The 21,881-nt window shown below is 45.4% G+C and overlaps 1 protein-coding gene across 2 annotated transcripts in view; it reads right to left on the bottom strand.

The window, feature by feature from the left end:
• Nucleotides 1-12,082: 12,082 nt before the first annotated feature.
• The window catches only part of LOC140388943 (glycerol-3-phosphate dehydrogenase [NAD(+)], cytoplasmic-like), a 33,859-nt gene continuing 24,060 nt past the window's right edge, over nt 12,083-21,881 (bottom strand). For both annotated transcript variants that reach the window (XM_072473181.1, XM_072473180.1), the window contains 5 exons: nt 19,299-19,437; nt 18,898-19,010; nt 13,862-14,095; nt 13,434-13,540; nt 12,083-13,025 (listed from right to left, as the gene is read on the bottom strand). In XM_072473181.1, coding sequence (XP_072329282.1) covers nt 12,929-13,025; nt 13,434-13,540; nt 13,862-14,095; nt 18,898-19,010; nt 19,299-19,437 — 690 coding nt within the window. In that variant the 3' untranslated portion in view covers nt 12,083-12,928. The remainder of the gene's footprint in view (nt 13,026-13,433; nt 13,541-13,861; nt 14,096-18,897; nt 19,011-19,298; nt 19,438-21,881) is intronic.

Here is a 21,881-nt window from a genome sequence, read left to right on the forward strand (position 1 = left end):
GGGGGACGATAGATGGAGGGGGCTAGAAGCACCAATAGGACTGGGAAAGATTATGGAGAGCATCAAGTCCATGAAGGTGGGGAAGGCGCTGGGACCCGATGGGTTCCCAGCGAACTTCTATAAAACGTTTGCATCAGCTCTTGCCCCAAAGCTATGAGATATGTTCACAGACTCACTAGCAAGGGACACTCTGCCTGCTACGCTAACACAGGCCACCATATCGCTGATACCCAAAAAAGACAAAGACCCAATCGAATGTGGATCATTTAGACACATTTCACTGCTTACTGTAGATGCGAATATACACGTAAAAGTTCTGGTCAAGAGTCTGGAGAACTGTGTACCAGAAGTGGACCAGATGGGCTTTGTCAAGGGTACAAAGAAGAAAAGAACAAAAAAAAGTGCAGCACAGGAACAAGCCCTTCAGCCCTCCAAGCGTGCGCCAACCATGCTGCCCGTCTAAACTAAAATCTTCTGCACTTCCGGGGCCCGTATCCCTCTATTCCCATCCTATTCATGTATTTGTCAAGATGCCCCTTAAACGTCACTATCGTCCCTGCTTCCACCACCTTCTCCGGCAGCGAATTCCAGGCACCCACTACCCTCTGTGTAAAAAAACTTGCCTCCTACATCTCCTCTAAACCTTGCCACTCACACCTTAAACCTATGCCCCCTAGTAATTGACCCCTCCACCCTTGGAAAAAGCCTCTGACTATCTCCTCTGTCTATGCCTCTCATAATTTTGTAGACCTCTATCAGGTCGCCCCTCAACCGTTCCAGTGAGAACAAACCAAGTTTATTCAACCTCTCCTCATAGCTAATGCTCTCCATACTAGGCAACATCCTGGTAAATCTCTTCTGCACCCTCTCCAAAGCCTCCACATCCTTCTGGTAGTGTGGCGAACAAAATTGAACACTATATGCCAAGTGTGGCCTAACTAAGGTTTTATACAGCTGCAACATGACTTGCCAATTATTATACTCAATGCCCCGGCCACTGAAGGCAAGCATGCCGTATGCCTTCTTGACTACCTTCTCCACCTGTGTTGCCCCTTTCAATGACCTGAACTCCTAGATCTCTTTGACTGACAATACTCTTGAGGATTCTATCATTCACTGTATATTCCCTACCTGTATTAGATCTTCCAAAATGCATTACCTCACATTTTTCCGGATTAAACTCCATCTGTCACCTTGCCGCACAAGTCTCCAAACGATCTAAATCCTGCTGTATCCTCTGACACTCCTCATCGCTATCCGCAATTCCACCAACCTTTGTGTCGTCCGCAAACTTACAAATCAGACCAGTTACATTTTCCTCCAAATCATTGATATATACTACGAACAGCAAAGGTCCCAGCACTGATCCCTGCGGAACACCACTGGTCACAGCCCTCCAATCAGAAAAGCACCTTTCCATTGTTGCTCTCTGCCTTCTACGACCTAGCCAGTTCTGTATCCATTTTGCCAGCTCACCCCTGATCCCGTGTGACTTCACCTTCTGTACCAGTCTGCCATAAGGGACCTTGTCAAAGGCCTTACTGAAGTCCATATAGACATCCACTGCCCTACCTGCATCAATCATCTTTGTGACCTCCTCGAAAAACTCAAGTTAGTGAGACACGACCTCCCCTTCACAAAACCGTGCTGCCTCTCGCTAATACGACCCAAAATTGCTTCCAAATGGGAGTAGATCCTGTCTCAAAGAATTCTCTCCAGTAATTTCCCTACCACTGAGGTAAGGCTCACCGGCCTGTAATTCCCTGGATTATCCTTGCTACCCTTCTTAAACAAAAAAGGGTAGACAGCTAACTGCGAACATCAGACGGCTACTGAATGTGATACTGACCCCATCCCGGGAGAGAACACCAGAGGTGATCGTCTCCCTGGACGCAGAAAAGGCCTTCGACAGAGTCAAATAGAAATACTTTATTGAGGTACTAGAGCGTTTTGGGCTAGGGACGGGGCCCACCTCGTTCCATTCCTATACGACGCCCCCAAGGTGAGCGTTCGGACCAATACCACCAGCTTTGAATACTTCCAGGTGCACAGAGGTACCAGGCAGGGATGCCTGCTGTCCCCGCTCTTGTTCACTCTGGCAATTTACTTTTTAACTAATCTTTATTGTCACAAGTAGGCATACATTAACACTGCAATGAAGTTACTGTGAAAAGCCCCGAGTTGCCACATTTCGGCTCCTGGTTGGATAAACGGAGGGAGAATTCAGAATGTCAAAATTACCTAACAGCACGTCTTTCGGATTTGTGGGAGACCGGAGCACCCGGAGGAAACCCAAGCAGACACGGGGAGAACGTGCAGACTCAACACATGCAATGACCCAAGCCGGGAATCGAACCTGGGACCCTGGCACTGTGAAGCAATAATGCTAACCACTGCTACCATGCAATTGAAGCCCTTCCGATTGCCCTGCGAGATGCAAGAGTTGGAAGGGTATTCGAAGAGGATGCAGAGAGCAGTCTCACTCTATGCGGATGACCTGTTCCTCTACATCTCGGACCCGCAGAACAGCTTGGAAGGAAATCATGAAGCTCCTGGAAGAGTTTGGGCCCTTCTCGGACTTCAAACTCAACCTGGGCAAAAGTGAGGTACTTCCAGTGAACCCGAACGGGGGAGGGACAGAGCTGGAAGGTACACCACCATTCAAAATAGCCCAAAACAAATTCCGCTACCTGGAGATTCAGATAGCCCACGACTGGACACTGATCCACAAGTGGAATCTGACCAGTCTGGCGGAGGAAGTTTAAAAGGACCTACAGAGATGGGATGAATTCCCGCTTTCCCTGTGCAGATGATCAAGGTGAACATACAGCCAGGGTTCCTCTCCCTGTTTAGATCCCATGGGGAGGCATTGGCTTAGTGTTATTGTCACCAGTAATCCAGAGACCCAGGGTAATGCTCTGGGGTCCCACCATGGCAGATGGTAAAATTTGAATTCAATCAAAATCTGGAATTAGAAGTCTAATTATGACCATGAAACCGTTGTCGTAAAAACCCATCTGGTTTACTAATGTCCTTCAGGGAAGGAAATCTATCATCCTTATCTGATCTGGCCTACATATGACGCTAGACCACACAGCGATGCAGTCGACTCTTAACTGCCCCCCTCTGGAATAGCTTAGCAAGTCATTCAGTTCAAGGGCAATTTGGGATGGGCAAAAATAGCTGGCCCAGCCAGCGACGCCCACACCCCAAGAACAAATAGTAGCGGAATTTGTTTCAGGCTATTTTAAATGGGAGACCTTCCAGCTCTGTCCCACCTCCGTTCGGGTTCACCGGGAAAACCTCACTTTTTACTGTTGTTTCGCAGCGTCAGGTTCGATTCCCGGCTTGGTTCACTGTCTGTGTGGAGTCTGCACGTTCTCCCGTGTCTGCGTGGGTTTTCTCCGGGTGCTCCGATTTCCTCCCAGATGTCCTAAAAGACGTGCTTGTTAGGTGAATTGGACATTCTGAATTCTCCCTCTGTGTACTCTAACAGGTGCCAGAGTGTGGCGACTAGGGGATTTTCACAGTAACTTCATTGCATTGTTAATGTAAGCCTACTTGTGACACTAATAAAGATTATTATTATTACCCAGGTTGAGTCTTTAGTCCGAGAAGGCCCCAAACTCTTCCAGGAGCTTCATGATTTCCTTTCAGTCATTCTGCAGGTCCAAGATGTAGAGAAGCAGATCATCCGCATAGAGTGAGACTCTGTGCTCCCTGCCTCCTCTTTAGATATCCTTCCAGTCCCATGCATCTCTCAGGGCGATTGCCAGGGATTCAATGCCAGGGCAAATAGAAGCGGGGACAGCAGGCATCCCTGCCTGGTGCCTCTGTGCAACTGGAAGTATTCAGAGCTGGTGTTGGTCTGAACTCTTGCCTTGGACACAGTAAGAAGTCTTACAACACCAGGTTAAAGTCCAACAGGTTTGTTTCGATGTCACTAGCTTTCGGAGCGCTGCTCCTTCCTCAGGTGAATGAAGAGGTATGTTCCAGAAACACATATATCGACAAATTCAAAGATGCCAAACAATGCTTGGAATGCGACCATTAGCAGGTGATTAAATCTTTACAGATCCAGAGATGGGGTGACCCCAGGTTAAAGAGGTGTGAATTGCATCAAGCCAGGACAGTTGGTAGGATTTCGCAGGCCAGATGGTGGGGGATGAATGTAATGCGACATGAATCCCAGGTCCCGGTTGAGGCCGCACTCGTGTGCGGAACTTGGCTATAAGTTTCTGCTCGGCGATTCTGCGTTGTCGCGCGTCCTGAAGGCCGCCTTGGAGAACGCATACCCGGAGATCAGAGGCTGAATGCCCTTGACTGCTGAAGTGTTCCCCGACTGGAAGGGAACATTCCTGCCTGGTGATTGTTGCGCGATGTCCGTTCATTCGTTGTCGCAGCGTCTGCATGGTCTCGCCAATGTACCACGCTTCGGGACATCCTTTCCTGCAGCGTATGAGGTAGACAATGTTGGCCGAGTCGCACGAGTATGTACCGCGTACCTGGTGGGTGGTGTTCTCACGTGTAATAGTGGTATCCATGTCGATGATCTGGCACGTCTTGCAGAGATTGCCATGGCAGGGTTGTGTGGTGTCGTGGTCACTGTTCTGAAGACTGGGTAGTTTGCTGCAAACAATGGTTCGTTTGAGGTTGCTCGGTTGTTTGAAGGCAAGTAGTGGGGGTGTGGGGATGACCTTGGCAAGATGTTCATCGTCATCAATGACGTGTTGAAGGCTGTGAAGAAGATGACGTAGTTTCTCCGCTCCGGGGAAGTACTGGACGACGAAGGGTATTCTGTCTGTTGTGTCCCATGTTTGTCTTCTGAGGAGGTCGGTGCGGTTTTTCGCTGTGGCGCGTTGGAACTGTCGATCGATGAGTCGAGTGCCATATCCTGTTCGTACGAGGGCATCTTTCAATGTCTGTAGATGGCTGTTACGCTCCTCCTCGTCTGAGCAGATCCTGTGTATAAGGAGCGCTTGTCCATAGGGGATGGCTTCTTTAATGTGTTTAGGTTGGAAGCTGGAGAAGTGGAGCATCATGAGGTTATCCGTGGGTTTGCGGTAAAGCTCTCATTCCACGTACTCCCCGCATTGGAGATCTCTACTGCCTCCCGAAAATACATAAGACTAACACACCAGGCCGCCCTATCGTTTCAGGCAATGGGACCTTGTGTGAGAACCTCTCTGGCTACATCGAGGGCATCTTGAAACCCATCGTACAAGGTACGCCCAGCTTCTGTCGCGACACGACGGACTTCCTACAGAAACTCAGCACCCATGGACCAGTTGAACCAGGAACATTCCTCGTCACAATGGACGTCTCGGCACTCTACACCAGCATCCCCCATGACGACGGCATTGCTGCAACAGCCTCAGTACTCAACACCGACAACTGCCAATCTCCAGACGCAATTCTGCAACTCATCCGCTTCATTCTGGATCACAACGTCTTCACCTTCGACAACAAGTTCTTCATCCAGACGCACGGAACAGCCATGGGGACCAAATTCGCACCCCAATACGCCAACATCTTCATGCACAAGTTTGAACAGGACCTACTCACCGCACAGGACCTTCAACCGACATTATACACCAGATACATCGATGACATATTTTTCCTTTGGACCCACGGCGAAGAATCACTGAAACGACTACACAATGACATTAATAAGTTCCATCCAACCATCAGACTCACCATGGACTACTCTCCAAAATCAGTTGCATTCTTGGACACACTCGTCTCCATCAAGGACGGTCACCTCAGCACTTTGCTTTACCGCAAACCCACGGATAACCTCATGATGCTCCACTTCTCCAGCTTCCAACCTAAACACATTAAAGAAGCCATCCCCTATGGACAAGCGCTCCGTATACACAGGATCTGCTCAGACGAGGAGGAGCGTAACAGCCATCTACAGACATTGAAAGATGCCCTCGTACGAACAGGATATGGCATTCGACTCATTGATCAACAGTTCCAACGCGCCACAGCGAAAAACCGCACCGACCTCCTCAGAAGACAAACATGGGACACAACCGACAGAATACCCTTCGTCGTCCAGTACTTCCCCGGAGCGGAGAAACTACGTCATCTTCTTCACAGCCTTCAACACGTCATTGATGACGATGAACATCTTACCAAGGTCATCCCCACACCCCCACTACTTGCCTTCAAACAACCGAGCAACCTCAAACGAACCATTGTTTGCAGCAAACTACCCAGTCTTCAGAACAGTGACCACGACACCACACAACCCTGCCATGGCAATCTCTGCAAGACGTGCCAGATCATCGACATGGATACCACTATTACACGTGAGAACACCACCCACCAGGTACGCGGTACATACTCGTGCGACTCGGCCAACGTTGTCTACCTCATACGCTGCAGGAAAGGATGACCCGAAGCGTGGTACATTGGCGAGACCATGCAGACGCTGCAACAACGAATGAACGGACATCGCGCAACAATCACCAGGCAGGAATGTTCCCTTCCAGTCGGGGAACACTTCATCAGTCAAGGGCATTCAGCCTCTGATCTCCGGGTAAGCGTTCTCCAAGGCGGCCTTCAGGACGCGCGACAACGCAGAATCGCCGAGCAGAAACTTATAGCCAAGTTCCGCACACATGAGTGCGGCCTCAACCGGGACCTGGGATTCATGTCGCATTACATTCATTCCCCACCATCTGGCCTGCGAAATCCTACCAACTGTCCTGGCTTGATGCAATTCACACCTCTTTAACCTGGGGTCACCCCATCTCTGGATCTGTAAAGATTTAATCACCTGCTAATGGTCGCATTCCAAGCATTGTTTGGCATCTTTGAATTTGTCTATATATATGTTTCTGGAACAGACTTCTTCATTCACCTGAGGAAGGAGCAGCGCTCCGAAAGCTAGTGACATCGAAACAAACCTGTTGGACTTTAACCTGGTGTTGTAAGACTTCTTACTGTGCTCACCCCAGTCCAACGCCGGCATCTCCACATCTTGCCTTGGAGGCATTGTACAGGAGTTTCACCCACGAGGTGAACCCCATCCCCAGCACAAACCGTTCCAGTACCTCAATGAGGTACTTCCATTCGGCTCTGTCAAAGGCCTTTTCTGCGCCAAGGGCGATGATCACCTCTGCTGTTCTCTCCCCAGATAGGGTCAGTATCACATTCAGCAGTTAGCTGTCTATCCTTGACAAAGCCCGTCTCTGCAACCTCTCCTGGTATGCAGTTCTCCAGTCTCTTGGCCAGGACCTTCGTGAATGTTTTCACATCTACATTCAGCAGCAAAATGGATCTATATGGTTCACATTCAGTCGGGTCTTTGTCTTTTTTGGGTATCAGTAATATGGTGGCCTGTTAGTGTTGGAGGCAGGGTGCCCCTCGCTAGCGACTCTGCGAACATCTCCCGTAGGTGCAGGGCAATAGTTGGTGCAAATGTTTTGCAGAAGTCTGCTGGGAACACGTCTGGTCCAGGTGTCTTCCCCGCATGCATGGTGTTAATGCTCTGCATGACCTCAGCCAGTCTTATTGGTTCTTCCAGCTCCCTCCATCTATGTTCCCCCACAACTGGCATGTCCAGTCCACCAAGGATCCGTTTCATCCCCGAAACCCTATCGGGGGGCTTGGAGGTGCACAGTCCCTGGAAAAGGCCTCAAATGCTTGATTGTTAAGGACGGTACTAATTGCCGCCCGAGTGAGGCCATGTTTGTGTGGCTGGTGACTACCGGGAGCCGGGTGAATGCGGCTTAATGGTTCATTAAATATCTGGATTGCACCAGTGGGTCTCACCTGCACAACCTAAAGATGTGCAGGGTAAGTGAATTGGCCACGCTAAATTGGCCCTTAATTGGAAAAAAATAATTGTGTCCTCTAAATTTATATGTTTTTAAAATTCCTCCTGCTGAGAGGTCAGTTTAGACCTTGACCATCACCTTAGACTTCATACTAGGCTTAACATGGGGATTGTGGTTTCTGTGAGGAGAGGAGGAGAGTGAGAGGAAGAAGGGCACAACGGGAAGTCCAGGATGCACTGGTGATGTATGAGTGTAACAGAGCTGCGTCAGATCCAGAGGGTGATAAAGCCATCGTGAATCCCCAAAGGAAACATCAAATGAATTATGCAGCCCTTCAAGTGTGTTGGCCGAGACTCAGCTATCATGTCCAAGACACAATGCAAGAGGAGGCTCAGGCTCCCGAGCTAGTCACATCCCTTTGTGACATACTGGCAGGGGAAGTTTTGTCCAACTGCATTGGGGTTCATCCAATGCCTGTAGCATTCAACTGTTGCACTCAACTTCTCACACAACGTCTTCATGATAGGGTCCTTTTAGGCACATGTAGAGACATCGGTGTCATTATGTAGCCTGCCACTACTGTATCAAGGTCTTGGAAACATAGAAAATAGGTGTAGGAGTAGACCATTCACCCCTTCGGGCCTGCACCACCATTCAATATGATCATGGCTGATCATGCAAATTCAGTATCCCCCTCCCACTTTCTCTCCATACCCCTTGATCCTTTTAGCCGCAAGGACCACGTCCAGCTCCCTCTTGAATATATCCAACAAACTGGCCCCAACAGCTTTCTGTGGCAGAGAATTCCACAAGTTCACACTCTCTGAGAGAAGAGGTTCTTCCTCACTTCAGTCCTGAATGGCTTACCCTTATGCATAGGCTGTGACCCCTAGTTCGGACGTCCCCAACATTGGAACATTGTTCCCACATCTAGCCTGTCCAGTCCCATCAGGATTTTATATGTTTCTATGAGATCCCCTCTCGTTCTTCTAGACTCCAGTGAGTACAAGCCCAGTCGATCCAGTCTTTCTTCATCTGTCAGTCCTGCCATTTTAGGAATTAGTCTGGTGGACCTTCACTGGACACCCTCAATAGCAAGAATGTCCTTCCTCAAACTAGGAGACCCAAACTGCACACAATACTCAAGATGTGGCCTCACCAAGGCCCTGTATAACTGCAGCAAGACGTTCCTTTAAAAAAAAAATTTAGAGTACCCAATTATATATATTTTTTCGAATTAAGGGGCAATTTAGCATGGCCAATCCACCTAGCCTGCACATCTTTGGGTGGTGAGGGTAAAACCCACGCAGACATGGGGAGAATGTGAAAACTCCACACGGACAGTGACCCAGGGCCGGGATTCGAACCTGAGTCCTCAGCGCCACAGTCCCAGTGCTAACCACTGCGCCACATGCCGCCCCTGCAAGACATTCCTACTCCTATATCCAAATCCTCTCGCTATGAAGGCCAGCATGCCATTAGCTTTCCTCACCGCCTGCTGTACCTGCGTGCCAAACTTCAGCAACTGTTCCACCATGACACCCAGGTCTCATTGCACTTCCCTTTCTTCCAAAGGGCAGGAAATTACATCCCTTTCACAATGGATGGGCAGAATCAACTGGAAAGAGCCAGAGGGTTGGAGGCAGAATAATGGGAGTCATTGACTGCACACTCATTGCCATAAAGGCTCCAGCTGGACAGCCCTTTATTAACAGGAAAAGATTCCACTCATTGAATGTTCAGTTTGTTTCTGATTATCACTGACGGATAATGCAGATATGCACCAGGTACTGGGGAAGCAGCCACAACCCCCTCATTCTGCATAACTTCACAGGTGCCAGGCCTATTCAATGGCCCTAATGCACTGGATGAATGGCTTCTGGGTGAAAGGGTGTCCATTGAAAAAATGGCTCATGGCGGCAGTGAGGGCACCCAGAACAGATGTCGGGAGGAGCTAAAATGACAGCCATGAAAGCACCAGGGCCATCGCTGAACAGACCATTGGACTACTGAAAATTAGATTCAGATATCTTGACAGGTCATGAGGGGTGTTGCAGGACATTCCATCGTGTGTGTCCCTGATGATGTGCTGTGCCTGCCCTGTTGTTGAGCAAGAGGTGCTGACAGATCGGTGCTGTTAATTTGAGGATATAGGCAAGGATAAGGTGAGGGGACACAGTGATGTTCAGGCAGGAAGTCCTGGACTTGATCACATGGATGGCCATGACACCAGGGATGTCTTAATAAGGGCGGCACGGTAGCACAGTGGTTAGCACTGTTGCTTCACAGCGCCAGGATTCCAGGTTCGATTACCGGCTTGGGTCACTCTCTGTGCAGAGTCTGTATGTTCTCCCAGTGTCTGCGTGGGTTTCCTCCGGGTGCTCCAGTTTCCTCCCACAGGTCCCGAAAGATGTGCTGTTAGGTAATTTGGACATTCTGAATTCTCTTTCTCTATACCCGAATGTGGCGACTAGGGGCTTTTCACAGTAACTTCATTGCAGTGTTAATGTAAGCCTACATAAAGATTATTATTATTAAGGCAGAGGATTCAATAGTTTATGAAGCATCTGCCCAAAGCTTATTCCAAATGGAACGTGAAACTGATGTTACCATCCTTTCAACACACTTACCATATCCAATTAGTGACCATTGATGCATCCTTCCCTGCCTCCCTCAAACTATTAAAGCTAAAGTCCAGCTCTCTAAAGTGCCACAGCAATAACATATTAAAATAACGCCTGCATGAGCGACAGTGAGGTCAGGAATTATTTATATAATAATTCTGAGATATTACATTATCAGCCATCACAAACAGACATGTGGCCCATTTGGTGACTACTATGGCATTCTCTTGACACACTTCCTTGTGCTCTGGTGAATCGCTTCTCCCCCCCACTTGCTTGCAGATACACTGGAGAGAGATGGCTGATCTGCTGTCTCCCTTGCCCGGGATGACTTTGGTGGGCTGAGGCCGAGTGGCCCATGACATGAGAAGACCCATGCTGATGAGCACAGATGGTGCTTGTCTCTGTAGCAGTAAATGAGGACTGCGTTATCGGCAGATGGACGGAGGGTATGCTGCCCCCATCAGAAGTGCCCTGAGAGGTGCTTCCAGATGGTGGCAGCTGCTGCTCATTCTCTGCCACTAGGTCCATGTGGTCCTCACCTCCTTCCCATGAGGTCCCAGGAGCTCGCTCAATGCCCATGCATCCAATCCCCCTGTCTGCCGATGGTTCCTGAGCTCAGAGACAGGGAGATGGTGTGCAGGCCAGAGAGCATACGCACAATTGCATCTGCAATGCACCTTGTTTGCCCCTCTCGGCAATCGCCAGTCTGGCCATGGAGGAAGCTGGGCACTCAAGAGTGGGTGATTGCAGTGCACATGATTGCATGGACACCTCCAATGCCCTCTGGTTTATTGTTGGATTTCCACGGACCTTGCGCTGGACATCCGTCATCTGTTGTCTCGTGCATAACTCCAGAGACGCACTATCTGACTCAAAGGCAATTTCTGGATCACCTCAAATACTGCTCTGACTGCCAGAGGCCTGCTCCTGCAGCTGCACAAGTGAATGTGAAGTGGCCTCATCATATTGTGCCTGCCTTTGTAGAAATCATAGAAATTACAATGCAGAAGGAGGTCATTCAACCCATCGAGTCTATAACGGCCCCGGAAAGAGCACCCTGCCTAAGCCCACACCTCCACCCTATCCCCGTAACCCAGCAACCTACCTCACGTTTGGACAGTACGGGGCAATTTGGCGTGACCAATCCACCTAACCTGCACATCTTCGGACTGTGGGAGGAACATGCAGATTCCGCACAGACAGTGACCCAAGCTGGGAATGGAACCTGGGTCCCTGATGCTGTGAAACAACAGTACTAACCACTGTGCTACCGCACCGCCCCCTGATGTGCTAATACCTGTTGACATGACAGTATCTGCACTGATACCTGAGCCAGAGAGAGGATGTGGTGGCGTTCTTCCTCATTCTCAAAGAGGAATGACAGCCTGGCAACGACATTCGAGTCAGCAGAAGAATTCACAGGCCTCAAATAGCTGTTTGAAAGAGTGAGGTATCGAACAGGAGGGCAATCAAGAAAGAGAATTAGGTTCAACTAGGTGGCTCATATGGACAGATAAGGGAGTTGAGCCAAGTATTCTACTAGTGAATCATAGTCTTACACAAAAAATTAGTTCTGTGACATTGCAAAAAACTGTGTGGAGTATTGTGGAGTCAACTTGTTTAAATGATTCAGCACTACCATTTTCTGAAAAACCTGCCAAACGATTCTTATGACAAATATTTTTATTGTGATTGAGATATAATCGGATACAGTTATACAGTTTTTAATATCATGTTGGAAAAACAAAGTTGGCTATCCTCCACTGTTAATACCGCCTCACATTCATCTAACCATAGTCTTGTGTTGACTACTGAAGTGGTTTATTTTTAACAGTTAAGATGTTGATCCATGCACAAAAGTCTCATAATAACAAACTGCAATTACAGTACTTTTTAAAGATTCCAATGCTTCATTTGTGTGAAGCCAAATATGACAATGAGCAAGTTATATTATTGAAAACAATTGCACTAAAATATTTCTGCACATAAAAAGATTAAATGTCTTCAATGTAAACATTAGCTTTAATCAATTCATTTTATTGAACCAAGGATCAGCATGTGCAGTCAGTTCTCATAATTCTGAAATCTTCAGTTAGTCAACACCCACTATTGAATGAAACAGAACTGGATGGTCAACATTTGCTGCATGATCTAAAGGCCAACCTTTATTAATGTAAAAATTAAGGCTACCAGAAGAAACATGTTGAGAAATTACATTGGCAAAAGTAGGGAATGACGGAAGATGTTTATGAAACATTAATAAGTGTTCTAGAGATTACAAGTTTTCTTAAGTACATACAAAAGCTACATTTCCCTGGTTAAAGTGGAGAATTATTGTGAGATATAGAAAGCAATTTTTGCTATGTTTCACAAAATGCGTATTAAAAGATCAGCTTATCAAAATAGTAAATTTAGAATAAGGCTAATAAAATAACCTGTTGCTATACTTATCCTTCACCTGAAAGGTAATAGGTTGTGATTATCACATGGATTTGTAGGAGTTGGTTTGAGTTACTGATGTTCTGGGTGGTTCTGAAGGCATGTGACGAAGTCTCCGACTGGCCTACACTCATAGCAGATTTCATAAACTGCGGCAAAGAGTGGAAAACTGTAAAAATAAATAAATAAAGTTTAGTCCGAGACATTTTAATATGGAATAGGCTCCTTATCCCCAAACTTGAAGTAGCAAGTGGAGGAAATACACTTTTCAAAAAATGAACATACACATTTGAGATAATCATAAATTCTCATATATTTTACTGTAGAATGGATACAGTGGCACAGTAATTATATTACTGAATAATAACCCAGTACGTTTTGGTCACTGGTCCCAATACCTCCTTATGTGACGTGGTATCAAATATTTTTGAATAACACTTTGGATGAAGCACTCTGGGACATGGTACTACATTAAAATAATTAGTTTTTATATTATTATTCAATCCATGATACACCAACACATTCATTAAAATTATAGGCAAATAAACTAACATATTTACTCTCAAAAAATACTTACTTGTTGACCAAGTTCTTCTGTTTAAGTAGTTTGTGAACCTCAGCTGAAGTCTGAGGACCTTGCAACTTCTGCCCATTCAGCATCTCTTTTTCCAACTCCTCAATGGACTGGATAAAATATAAGTGAAAGACTATTATAATCTAGTGTATGACTGTACCGTCTGTATTTCGATTATTCAGAAAAGTCATAATTAATGTAAAATACATAGTGCAATAACAGTGATGAAGTCTTGATGAGACATAACCAAAAATAAGAATGACATGTATTACATTATATGAAATTGCGTGCTTTACCTTTCCACTCATTAATATGTGCTCGTTTTCATGAAAAACAAAAATTAAAATGAGAATTTTTTTCTTCAGTAAAGCACTATTCAAAGGCATATAATCTTAAAAACACTGTCACAACTGAGTTAAAATAATCCTTACTTTTCCAGTTCTCGCAAATGCTTCTGCTACTCTTCTGTTGCGCCCTCCGTAGCAAGTTGTGATGAGATCAGCAATTCCACAGCTCTCCAGGAAGGTAGCAGATGTAACTGGTCCTTCAGAAAAGAATTTGGCAAAAGCTACCATTTCCATCAATCCCAAGCGGATAACAGCAGCTTTAGTATTGTCACCAAAATTAAGTCCATCGCAGAATCCAGCACCAACAGCAACGATGTTCTCGGAAGAAAAACAGTTGATAAAAATTAGGTTAAGATACAAAATAGGCATTGGAAAATTGTAGTTCAGGCTGAATATTCCGTATGAAATGAACTACAGATGAAGCAACACAAATCAAGTATGAAATGTGCATTTTAGTGAGGCTTTAAAAAGACTTCAAAATAAGCTGTCCTATTTTGTCTCTCTTATTAATAAGTTTTCAATCTTTTACACCCAGGATTTACGACCAGAAGTCATCAGATTTTCTATTTATTAACGTAAAGGCATGTTAAGTCAAAACACTGGACTGGATTCTTCGATTTTGAGGCTATGTCGGAGGAAGTCTCTAGTTTTACGATGAAAAAGTCAGCGGCAACCTGCACCAATGCTCCGCCTGGTGGGGGGCTAGTAGCCGCACCGCGTAAAATCCCAGGCGTTCCCGACAGAAACGGCCGGAGAATTGCCGGGTCCGTGGTTGCACATGCGCACGGGGGCGGAGCATCGGGGAAGGGCCTTCAGGTGACGTCCTGAGGCTGTCCCAATGGCGTGTGTAGTACTCACCGATGATGCCGTTTTGGAGGGGGGAGGAGCATCCGAAAACAGGCGCTGCCCCCGATTTCGGCATCAAAAGGGATTCTCCGCTCGATCGCCGAATATGATTTTGGCGTCGGCAAGCGGAGAATCCCACCCACTTTCTCTGATGAATGCACTGATTTTCTTTGGGTAGCTAACAGTCTGTTAAAAGTCAGAACAGAGGAGCTCCGAACATGTCAACATTTACAGGGCGGTCTCTGAAGCGTTAAATATTTGTAATGGGCTCTTATACAGAAAGGTTGGAAAGCCATTCACTGCCAGCAGTAGCAGTTCTATTGAAGATTTGGGTTAAAAGTTAAGATAGTGCACGTAATTAAGTTGTTTATACATTTTATCAGTATTTTCTAATATTTCAGAAAGAGATTGGGTTTCAACCTCAGCATGGTGGACAATGAGCAATTTGAGATTTGTTGCCTGTTTCACACCTTGTTTGATTTTTCGTCTCCATCAATGGGTGACCAATCTGATAGGCTGGGGAAGGAAACTTGCGCTATGTTGAAAGTTATCCCTATTTTAATTCCAAATATAATTTTAAAATCGTTCATTTCATCTTTCGAAACATTAAATCACTATCCTGATTCTCATACCATGATGTGGAGATGCCGGCATTGGACTGGGGTAGGCACAATATGAAGTCTTACAACACCAGGTTAAAGTCCAACAGGTTTGTTTCAAATCACCAGCTATCGGTGAGAAAAGGGGCTGTACACCGAAAGCTAGTGATTCGAAACAAACCTGTAGGATGTTAACCTGGTGTCGTAAGACTTCTTACTGATTCTCATGGAAATTGTAGCATACTACAGTTAGACAGGAAATGTTATCTGTCATTAAAGAATTCCTAAATCCAAACCAGAACCTAACCGGATAACAGAAATATTATTGTATATTTAATAGTTTTATATTTATGTATCCTTACATAAATATCTCCCACTTTCTATCCCTTTTAGCTTTGACAAAGGGTCATCTGGACTCGAAATGTTAGCTCCTTTCTCTCCTTAGAGATGCTGCCAGACCTGCTGAGATTTTCTAGCATTTTCTCTTTTGGTTTCAGATCCCAGCATTCACAGTAATTTGCTTTTATCTGTAGCACTGGTCCTACTTCAAATTCAGTGTAGGAACAGTTTGGCCCACTCACAACTTTAAGCTCGGATTACTAATTGAAATAATTACACTTAATTCTGTGGTGCAATGTGGCTTGGTTTAAACTTTCATTGTTTTACACAGTAATTTAACTAGTACAAATACTGTAATAAGGACATAAGAACAATAATGGATGTTGTCCCAGTTTTTTCTTGCTACCAATTCAGGAATTGCCAATACACACTGTACTTTTGCATATTTCCCTGTTCATGATATTAACAGTTCTCTCTTTAAGAACTATTCCCCTCTCCTTCAAAATTGCCATTATGACCCCTCTCAAAAAATCAACCTTGTACATCATCACTACGATCTCTCTTTCCTCTCCAAAGTCCTTGACCATGTTGTCACCTCTCAAATCCATTCAAATCTTTCCTGGAACTCCATGTTTGAATTCCACCAATTAGAGTTAGGTTTCATCCCAGTGGTTTAGCTCAGTTGGCCGCCTCATTACCCGAACAGGTGCTGGAATGTGGCAACTAGGGGCTTTTCACAGTGACTTCATGGCAGTGTTAATGTAAGGCTACTTGTGACAATAGAAGATTATTATTATTATCCTCAACGTAGAACCAAATAGCTCTTATCAATGTCACAAGTGGCATGCTATGTAACTGCGACAAAGATAAACTTTCCCTTCTCATCCTTCTCGACATGTCTGCAGTCTTTGGCACAGCTGACCACACCCTTCTTCCAAATTCTCTTCAATCTTGTTCAGCTACGTGGGACTGCACTCATCTGGTTCCAATCCTGTCTATCTAACTGTAGCCAGAGGATGAACTGAAATGGTTTCTCGTCCCTCTCCTGCATTGTTACTTCTGGTGTTCTCCAAGGATCTATCCTTGTTCCCTTCCTATTTCCTGTCCACATGCTGCCCTTTGACAACATCATCCAAAAGCATAGCATTAATTTCCACAGGTATGCTGACAATATCCAGCTGTACCTAAGCACCTCTTGCCTCCTTCACCATATTATTTCAATTAATTAAATTATTTAAATTAATTAAAACTCCCACAAGTCCCGAAAGACGTGCTTGTTAGGTGAATTAGTCATTCTGAATTCTCCCTCAGTGTACCCGAACAGGGCTGGAGTGTGGCGACTAGGGGATTTTCACAGTAACTTCATTGCAATGTTAATGTAAGCCTACTTGTGACACTAATAACGATTATTATCATCAAACTGTTGATCTGACATCCAGTACGAGCAGGAATTTCCATCAATTATCTCCTGGGAAGAACAAAGCCATAATCTTACTTCCTGGTGACAAACTCAACTACCGACTCCTCTTCCTGATAAGTGTCTGAAGCTAAACCAGATTGTTTGAAATCTTGGTGTTGTATATGAGATAACCTTCCGATCACAGATCCATGCCACAACTAAGACCACCTATTTCCACCTCCGTAACACCACCCACCTCACCCCTGGATCAGCCCATCTGCTTTTGAAGCCCTCTTTTAATGTCTTTGTTATTTCTAGACTCAACTATTTCAATGTACTCCTAGCTGGCCATCCACCATAAATCTGAGGGAAATTCTTCTGCCTGTCTCCTTACTTGCACTAATTCTTATTCACTAATTATCCTTGAACTTGCTGACCGACATTACCTCCTGTTTAAGCAATGCCTCTATTTTCAAATTTTCATCCTGGTTCTTAAATCCCTCCATGGCCTCCCACCTCACGATTTCTGCAATCTCCCCCAAATCCACAGCCCTCCAATATCTGTCCTCGTGTAATTCTGGCCTTTTCAGTATCTCCAGTTTTACTTCACCACTGGTAGCTTAGCCTTTAGCTGCCTTGCTCTGGCCCTAAGCTCTGGAATTTCTTCCCTAAATATCTATATACCTCTCTCTCCTTATTGAAGACACTCCTTAAAACCTACGGCCAGAGGTTTGCACCCCCCCCCCCTCCTCCTTTACCGGCTTCCTGGCAAAATCATCTGGTCCCGCTAAAGTCTACAGTGTTTAGCTTAGCTTGTCTACCCTACCTCTGGGGAACCTCCAGTGGGGAGGTGACTTGGGCAGCACGGTGGCTCAGTGGTTAGCACTGCTGCCTCACAGCGCCAGGGACCCGGGTTCAACAGCCTTGGGTCACTGTGGAGTTTGTACATTCTGCGTGGTTTTCCTCCGGGTGCTTCAGTTTCTTTCCACAGTTCAAAGATGGGCAGGTTCGATGGATTGGCCATGAATAATTGTCCCTCAGTGACCAAAGATGCGCAAGTTAAGTTATAGGTTTACAGGAATAGGGCGGGGTGGACTTAAGTAGTGTGCTCTTTCCAAGGGTCAGTGCTAACTCGATGAGCCAAATGGCCTCCTTCTGCATGTATGGGTTTCTATGATTTGGCAAGACCAGAAGATCCGGCTGGCAGGAAGGGACAGAAAATCCTGCCCTATTCCTTTGACCAAGCTTTTGCATATCTTCCCTTACCCTGTATATCACCTGATGTAGCTGATGTCAAATTCTGCTTTAGTGCACCTGTGAAGCAACTTAGGACATGCTGTTGTATTAAACATGCCTTATGAATGCATGTTATTGTATCAAAAGTGCCATATGAATACCTGTTATGGTAAGGTATGAAAATTCAGGGGAATTATTGAAAAATGGGTTTATCTAAATGCAATCAGAAGAAAGTAAAGAAAATCCTGATGTAAAATATTTCCTGGTGAATATTTTCATAGTATCATAGAATTTACAGTGCAGAAGAAGGACATTTGGCCCATCAAATCTGCACCGGCCCTTGGAAAGAACACCCTATGTAAGCCCACACCTCCACCCATATCCCACCTAACCTTTTTTTTTGGACACTAAGGGGCAGTTTAGATGTGCACCTAACCTGCACATCTTTGGACTGTGGGAGGAAACCAGAACACCTGGAGGAAACCCACGCAGACATGGGGCGAATGTACAGACTCCGCACAGACAGTGACCCAAGCCAGGAATTGAACCTGGGACCTTTTAGCTGTGAAGCAACAGAGCTAACCACTGTGCTACCGTGCCATTTTAAACAATGAAAGCTCTCAAATCCATAGGAAATCCTTTTGAAGCATATTTACAATCTATCATCCAGATTTATTGATTATAATTTGTCAGTAACTTACTTTCAAAGCTCCGCACAGTTCCACTGTGTCACATTCTTCTACTACATTAATTCTGAAATTTGGAGTCTGCATCAGGTTCTTAAAGATCTCTCCATGAGTTTTATTTTTGGATCCTGGTAAACACAGACGTAAAATAAAATCAGATACACGTAGAGCCCGAAAGTTGCTCACAAAGCCTTTCCACAGATCTCACATTGCAATGTGATTAACCACATCCAGGATGCTGCAACAGCGTGATGACTTAGTTCCCGTTGAACAAAATTCTTTGCATGCACTTAGAAGCACTAGGAATGCATTAGAGCTGAGTGACATAATGCAAAGTAAACTAGAAGCTTAGATCTAACTTTAGTTTAAAAAAAAATCAGAAGAATGCCAAGAGCGCACTGTGTCATATTTCTTACCAATTGTTGTCTCACAGAATTTTTCATCTGCTACCTCTTTAGCAATGTTGGCACCCATCAGTACAGACATTTCAATGCCAAGTTTCTCATGAATTATATGTGATATTAATTTAAGGCCATCAGGACCTTCATCAATTCCCTAAAGAATTAGACATAAAAATTAACTTCAGTACAGATAGCCCAACACTGTCAGTTTAGAGAAATAATATAGGAAATAGGAGCAGATGTTGACCACATAGCCCCTCAAGCCTTCTTTGCCATTCAAAGAACAAAGAAATGTACAGCACAGGAACAGGCCCTTCGGCCCTCCAAGCCCGTGCCGACCATACTGCCCGACTAAACTACAATCTTCTACACTTCCTGGGTCCGTATCCTTCTATTCCCATCCTATTCATATATTTGTCAAGATGCCCCTTAAATGTCCCTATCGTCCCTGCTTCACTGTATATTCCCTACCTGCATTAGCCCTTCCAAAATGCATTACCTCACATTTGTCCGGATTAAACTCCATCTGCCATCTCTCCGCCCAAGTCTCCAGACAATCTAAATCCTGCTGTATCCTCAGACAGTCCTCATCGCTATCCGCAATTCCACCAACCTTTGTGTCGTCTGCAAACTTACTAATCAGACCAGTTACATTTTCCTCCAAATCATTTATATATACTACAAAGAGCAAAGGTCCCAGCACTGATCCCTGTGGAACACCACTGGTCACAGCCCTCCAATTAGAAAAGCATCCCTCCATTGCTACCCTCTGCCTTCTATGGCCTAGCCAGTTCTGTATCCACCTTGCCAGTTCACCCCTGATCCCGTGTGACTTCACCTTTTGTACTAGTCTACCATGAGGGACCTTGTCAAAGGCCTTACTGAAGTCCATATAGACAACATCTACTGCCCTACCTGCATCAATCATCTTAGTGACCTCCTCGAAAAACTCTATCAAGTTAGTGAGACACGACCTCCCCTTCACAAAACCGTGCTGCCTCTCACTAATACGTCCATTTGCTTCCAAATGGGAGTAGATCCTGTCTCGAAGAATTCTCTCCAGTAATTTCCCTACCACTGAAGTAAGGCTCACCGGCCTGTAGTTCCCGGGATTATCCTTGCTACCCTTCTTAAACAGAGGAACAACATTGGCTATTCTCCAGTCCTCCGGGACATCCCCTGAAGACAGCGAGGATCCAAAGATTTCTGTCAAGGCCTCAGCAATTTCCTCTCCAGCCTCCTTCAGTATATTCAATAATAGTATGTCTGCTCTTCTACGTTATCCCCATTTTCCTACCCTATCATGATGTCCCCTGATTCTCTTGGTGTCTGAAAATCAAATATATTGCTCTCAGTATTGAATGGAATTAACAGTGAAGCAACCATAGCTTCTTAGGGTAGAAAATTCCAAAGATTCACTACTTTTGAAATCTAAAATCTAAATGGCTGATCTCTTATCCTAAAGACATATCACCATAAGACAAGGGTAGAAGAAATGCGGACTCACTCGAGCAATGTTGTGAGTGAATTTGAAAAGAATGTGTTTATGATGGGTGTGATTCTCCGGCCACGTTGCTCTCTCACCTCCCGGGATTTTCCGAAGTCCAGCGAGGCGTCGGAGTCGGAACCCTGCCCCAAATGGGTGGGACCGAATGACGCTTGCGGAAGTAGGTCGAAAACCTACTCACGACCTACCTGTATGGGATCCACCGGCCTCCCTAGAGAGGCTGAAGCTGGGCGCTGATCGGTGCTGGGCCACACAAACGTGGAGCAGGCGGAACGGCACCCGGGGGGTCTCCCGGGCCACCGGAGACCCCAAGGTGTTCAGGGTAAGTGCAGGGTGCCTCGGTAAGAGAGTAGATCGTCACATTCTGACCAATACAGTTCTGGCCATGTCACAATGAAAAATGACTAAGTTTGTTAAGACTTATCTGGATAGACTCATGAACAGCCTGGGTATAGAAGGATATAGGCGGTTGGTCTAGATAGTGGACGTGATCGGCGCAGGCTTGGAGGGCTGAAGGGCCTGTTCCTGTGCTGTATTGTTCTTTGTAATCTCAGATAATTGTGAACAACGTGTCACCCAAAGATAAATGGTTCATGATTAACACAGCGCGTGGCAGTGCCTGTTAACATGTTGGTGCCTTTAGTTTCTGTACTTGCATCTAAAAAGTAACTATTTCAGCAGGCACAACAGGAAGTGAGTTACAAGTTGTTTTTTCGACATTAGATGTCAATGAAACAAAATATGAAGAGTGGCAAATTGAGGTATGGCAGCATCAAATATGAAAGCAATAGAATAGTATTAAATAAAGTACATGATTCAAATCATTTTCAGTTTCTTAAAATACTACTATAATAGATCCTTGTTAACACTCCGGTATAAGCCACACATTAAGAGACCATGAAAAAAAGTCCTTGCTATAAATATTTCCTGTGTCACTCTCAGTTACTATTCTAGAAAGGATAGGGTTGTAAGTGCCAAATTTCCATAGTCAAAAAGAAAGAAACAGATGTAGCAGTCAGGAAGTGCGAAGCCAGCATAGTCTAAACTATGGTAGAAAAAGCGTAGTGTAGGAAAACAAAATTCAGCAGCAC

The sequence above is a fragment of the Scyliorhinus torazame genome, chromosome 2 (assembly GCF_047496885.1).
Source record: "Scyliorhinus torazame isolate Kashiwa2021f chromosome 2, sScyTor2.1, whole genome shotgun sequence".
NCBI classification, from domain to species: Eukaryota; Metazoa; Chordata; class Chondrichthyes; order Carcharhiniformes; family Scyliorhinidae; genus Scyliorhinus; species Scyliorhinus torazame.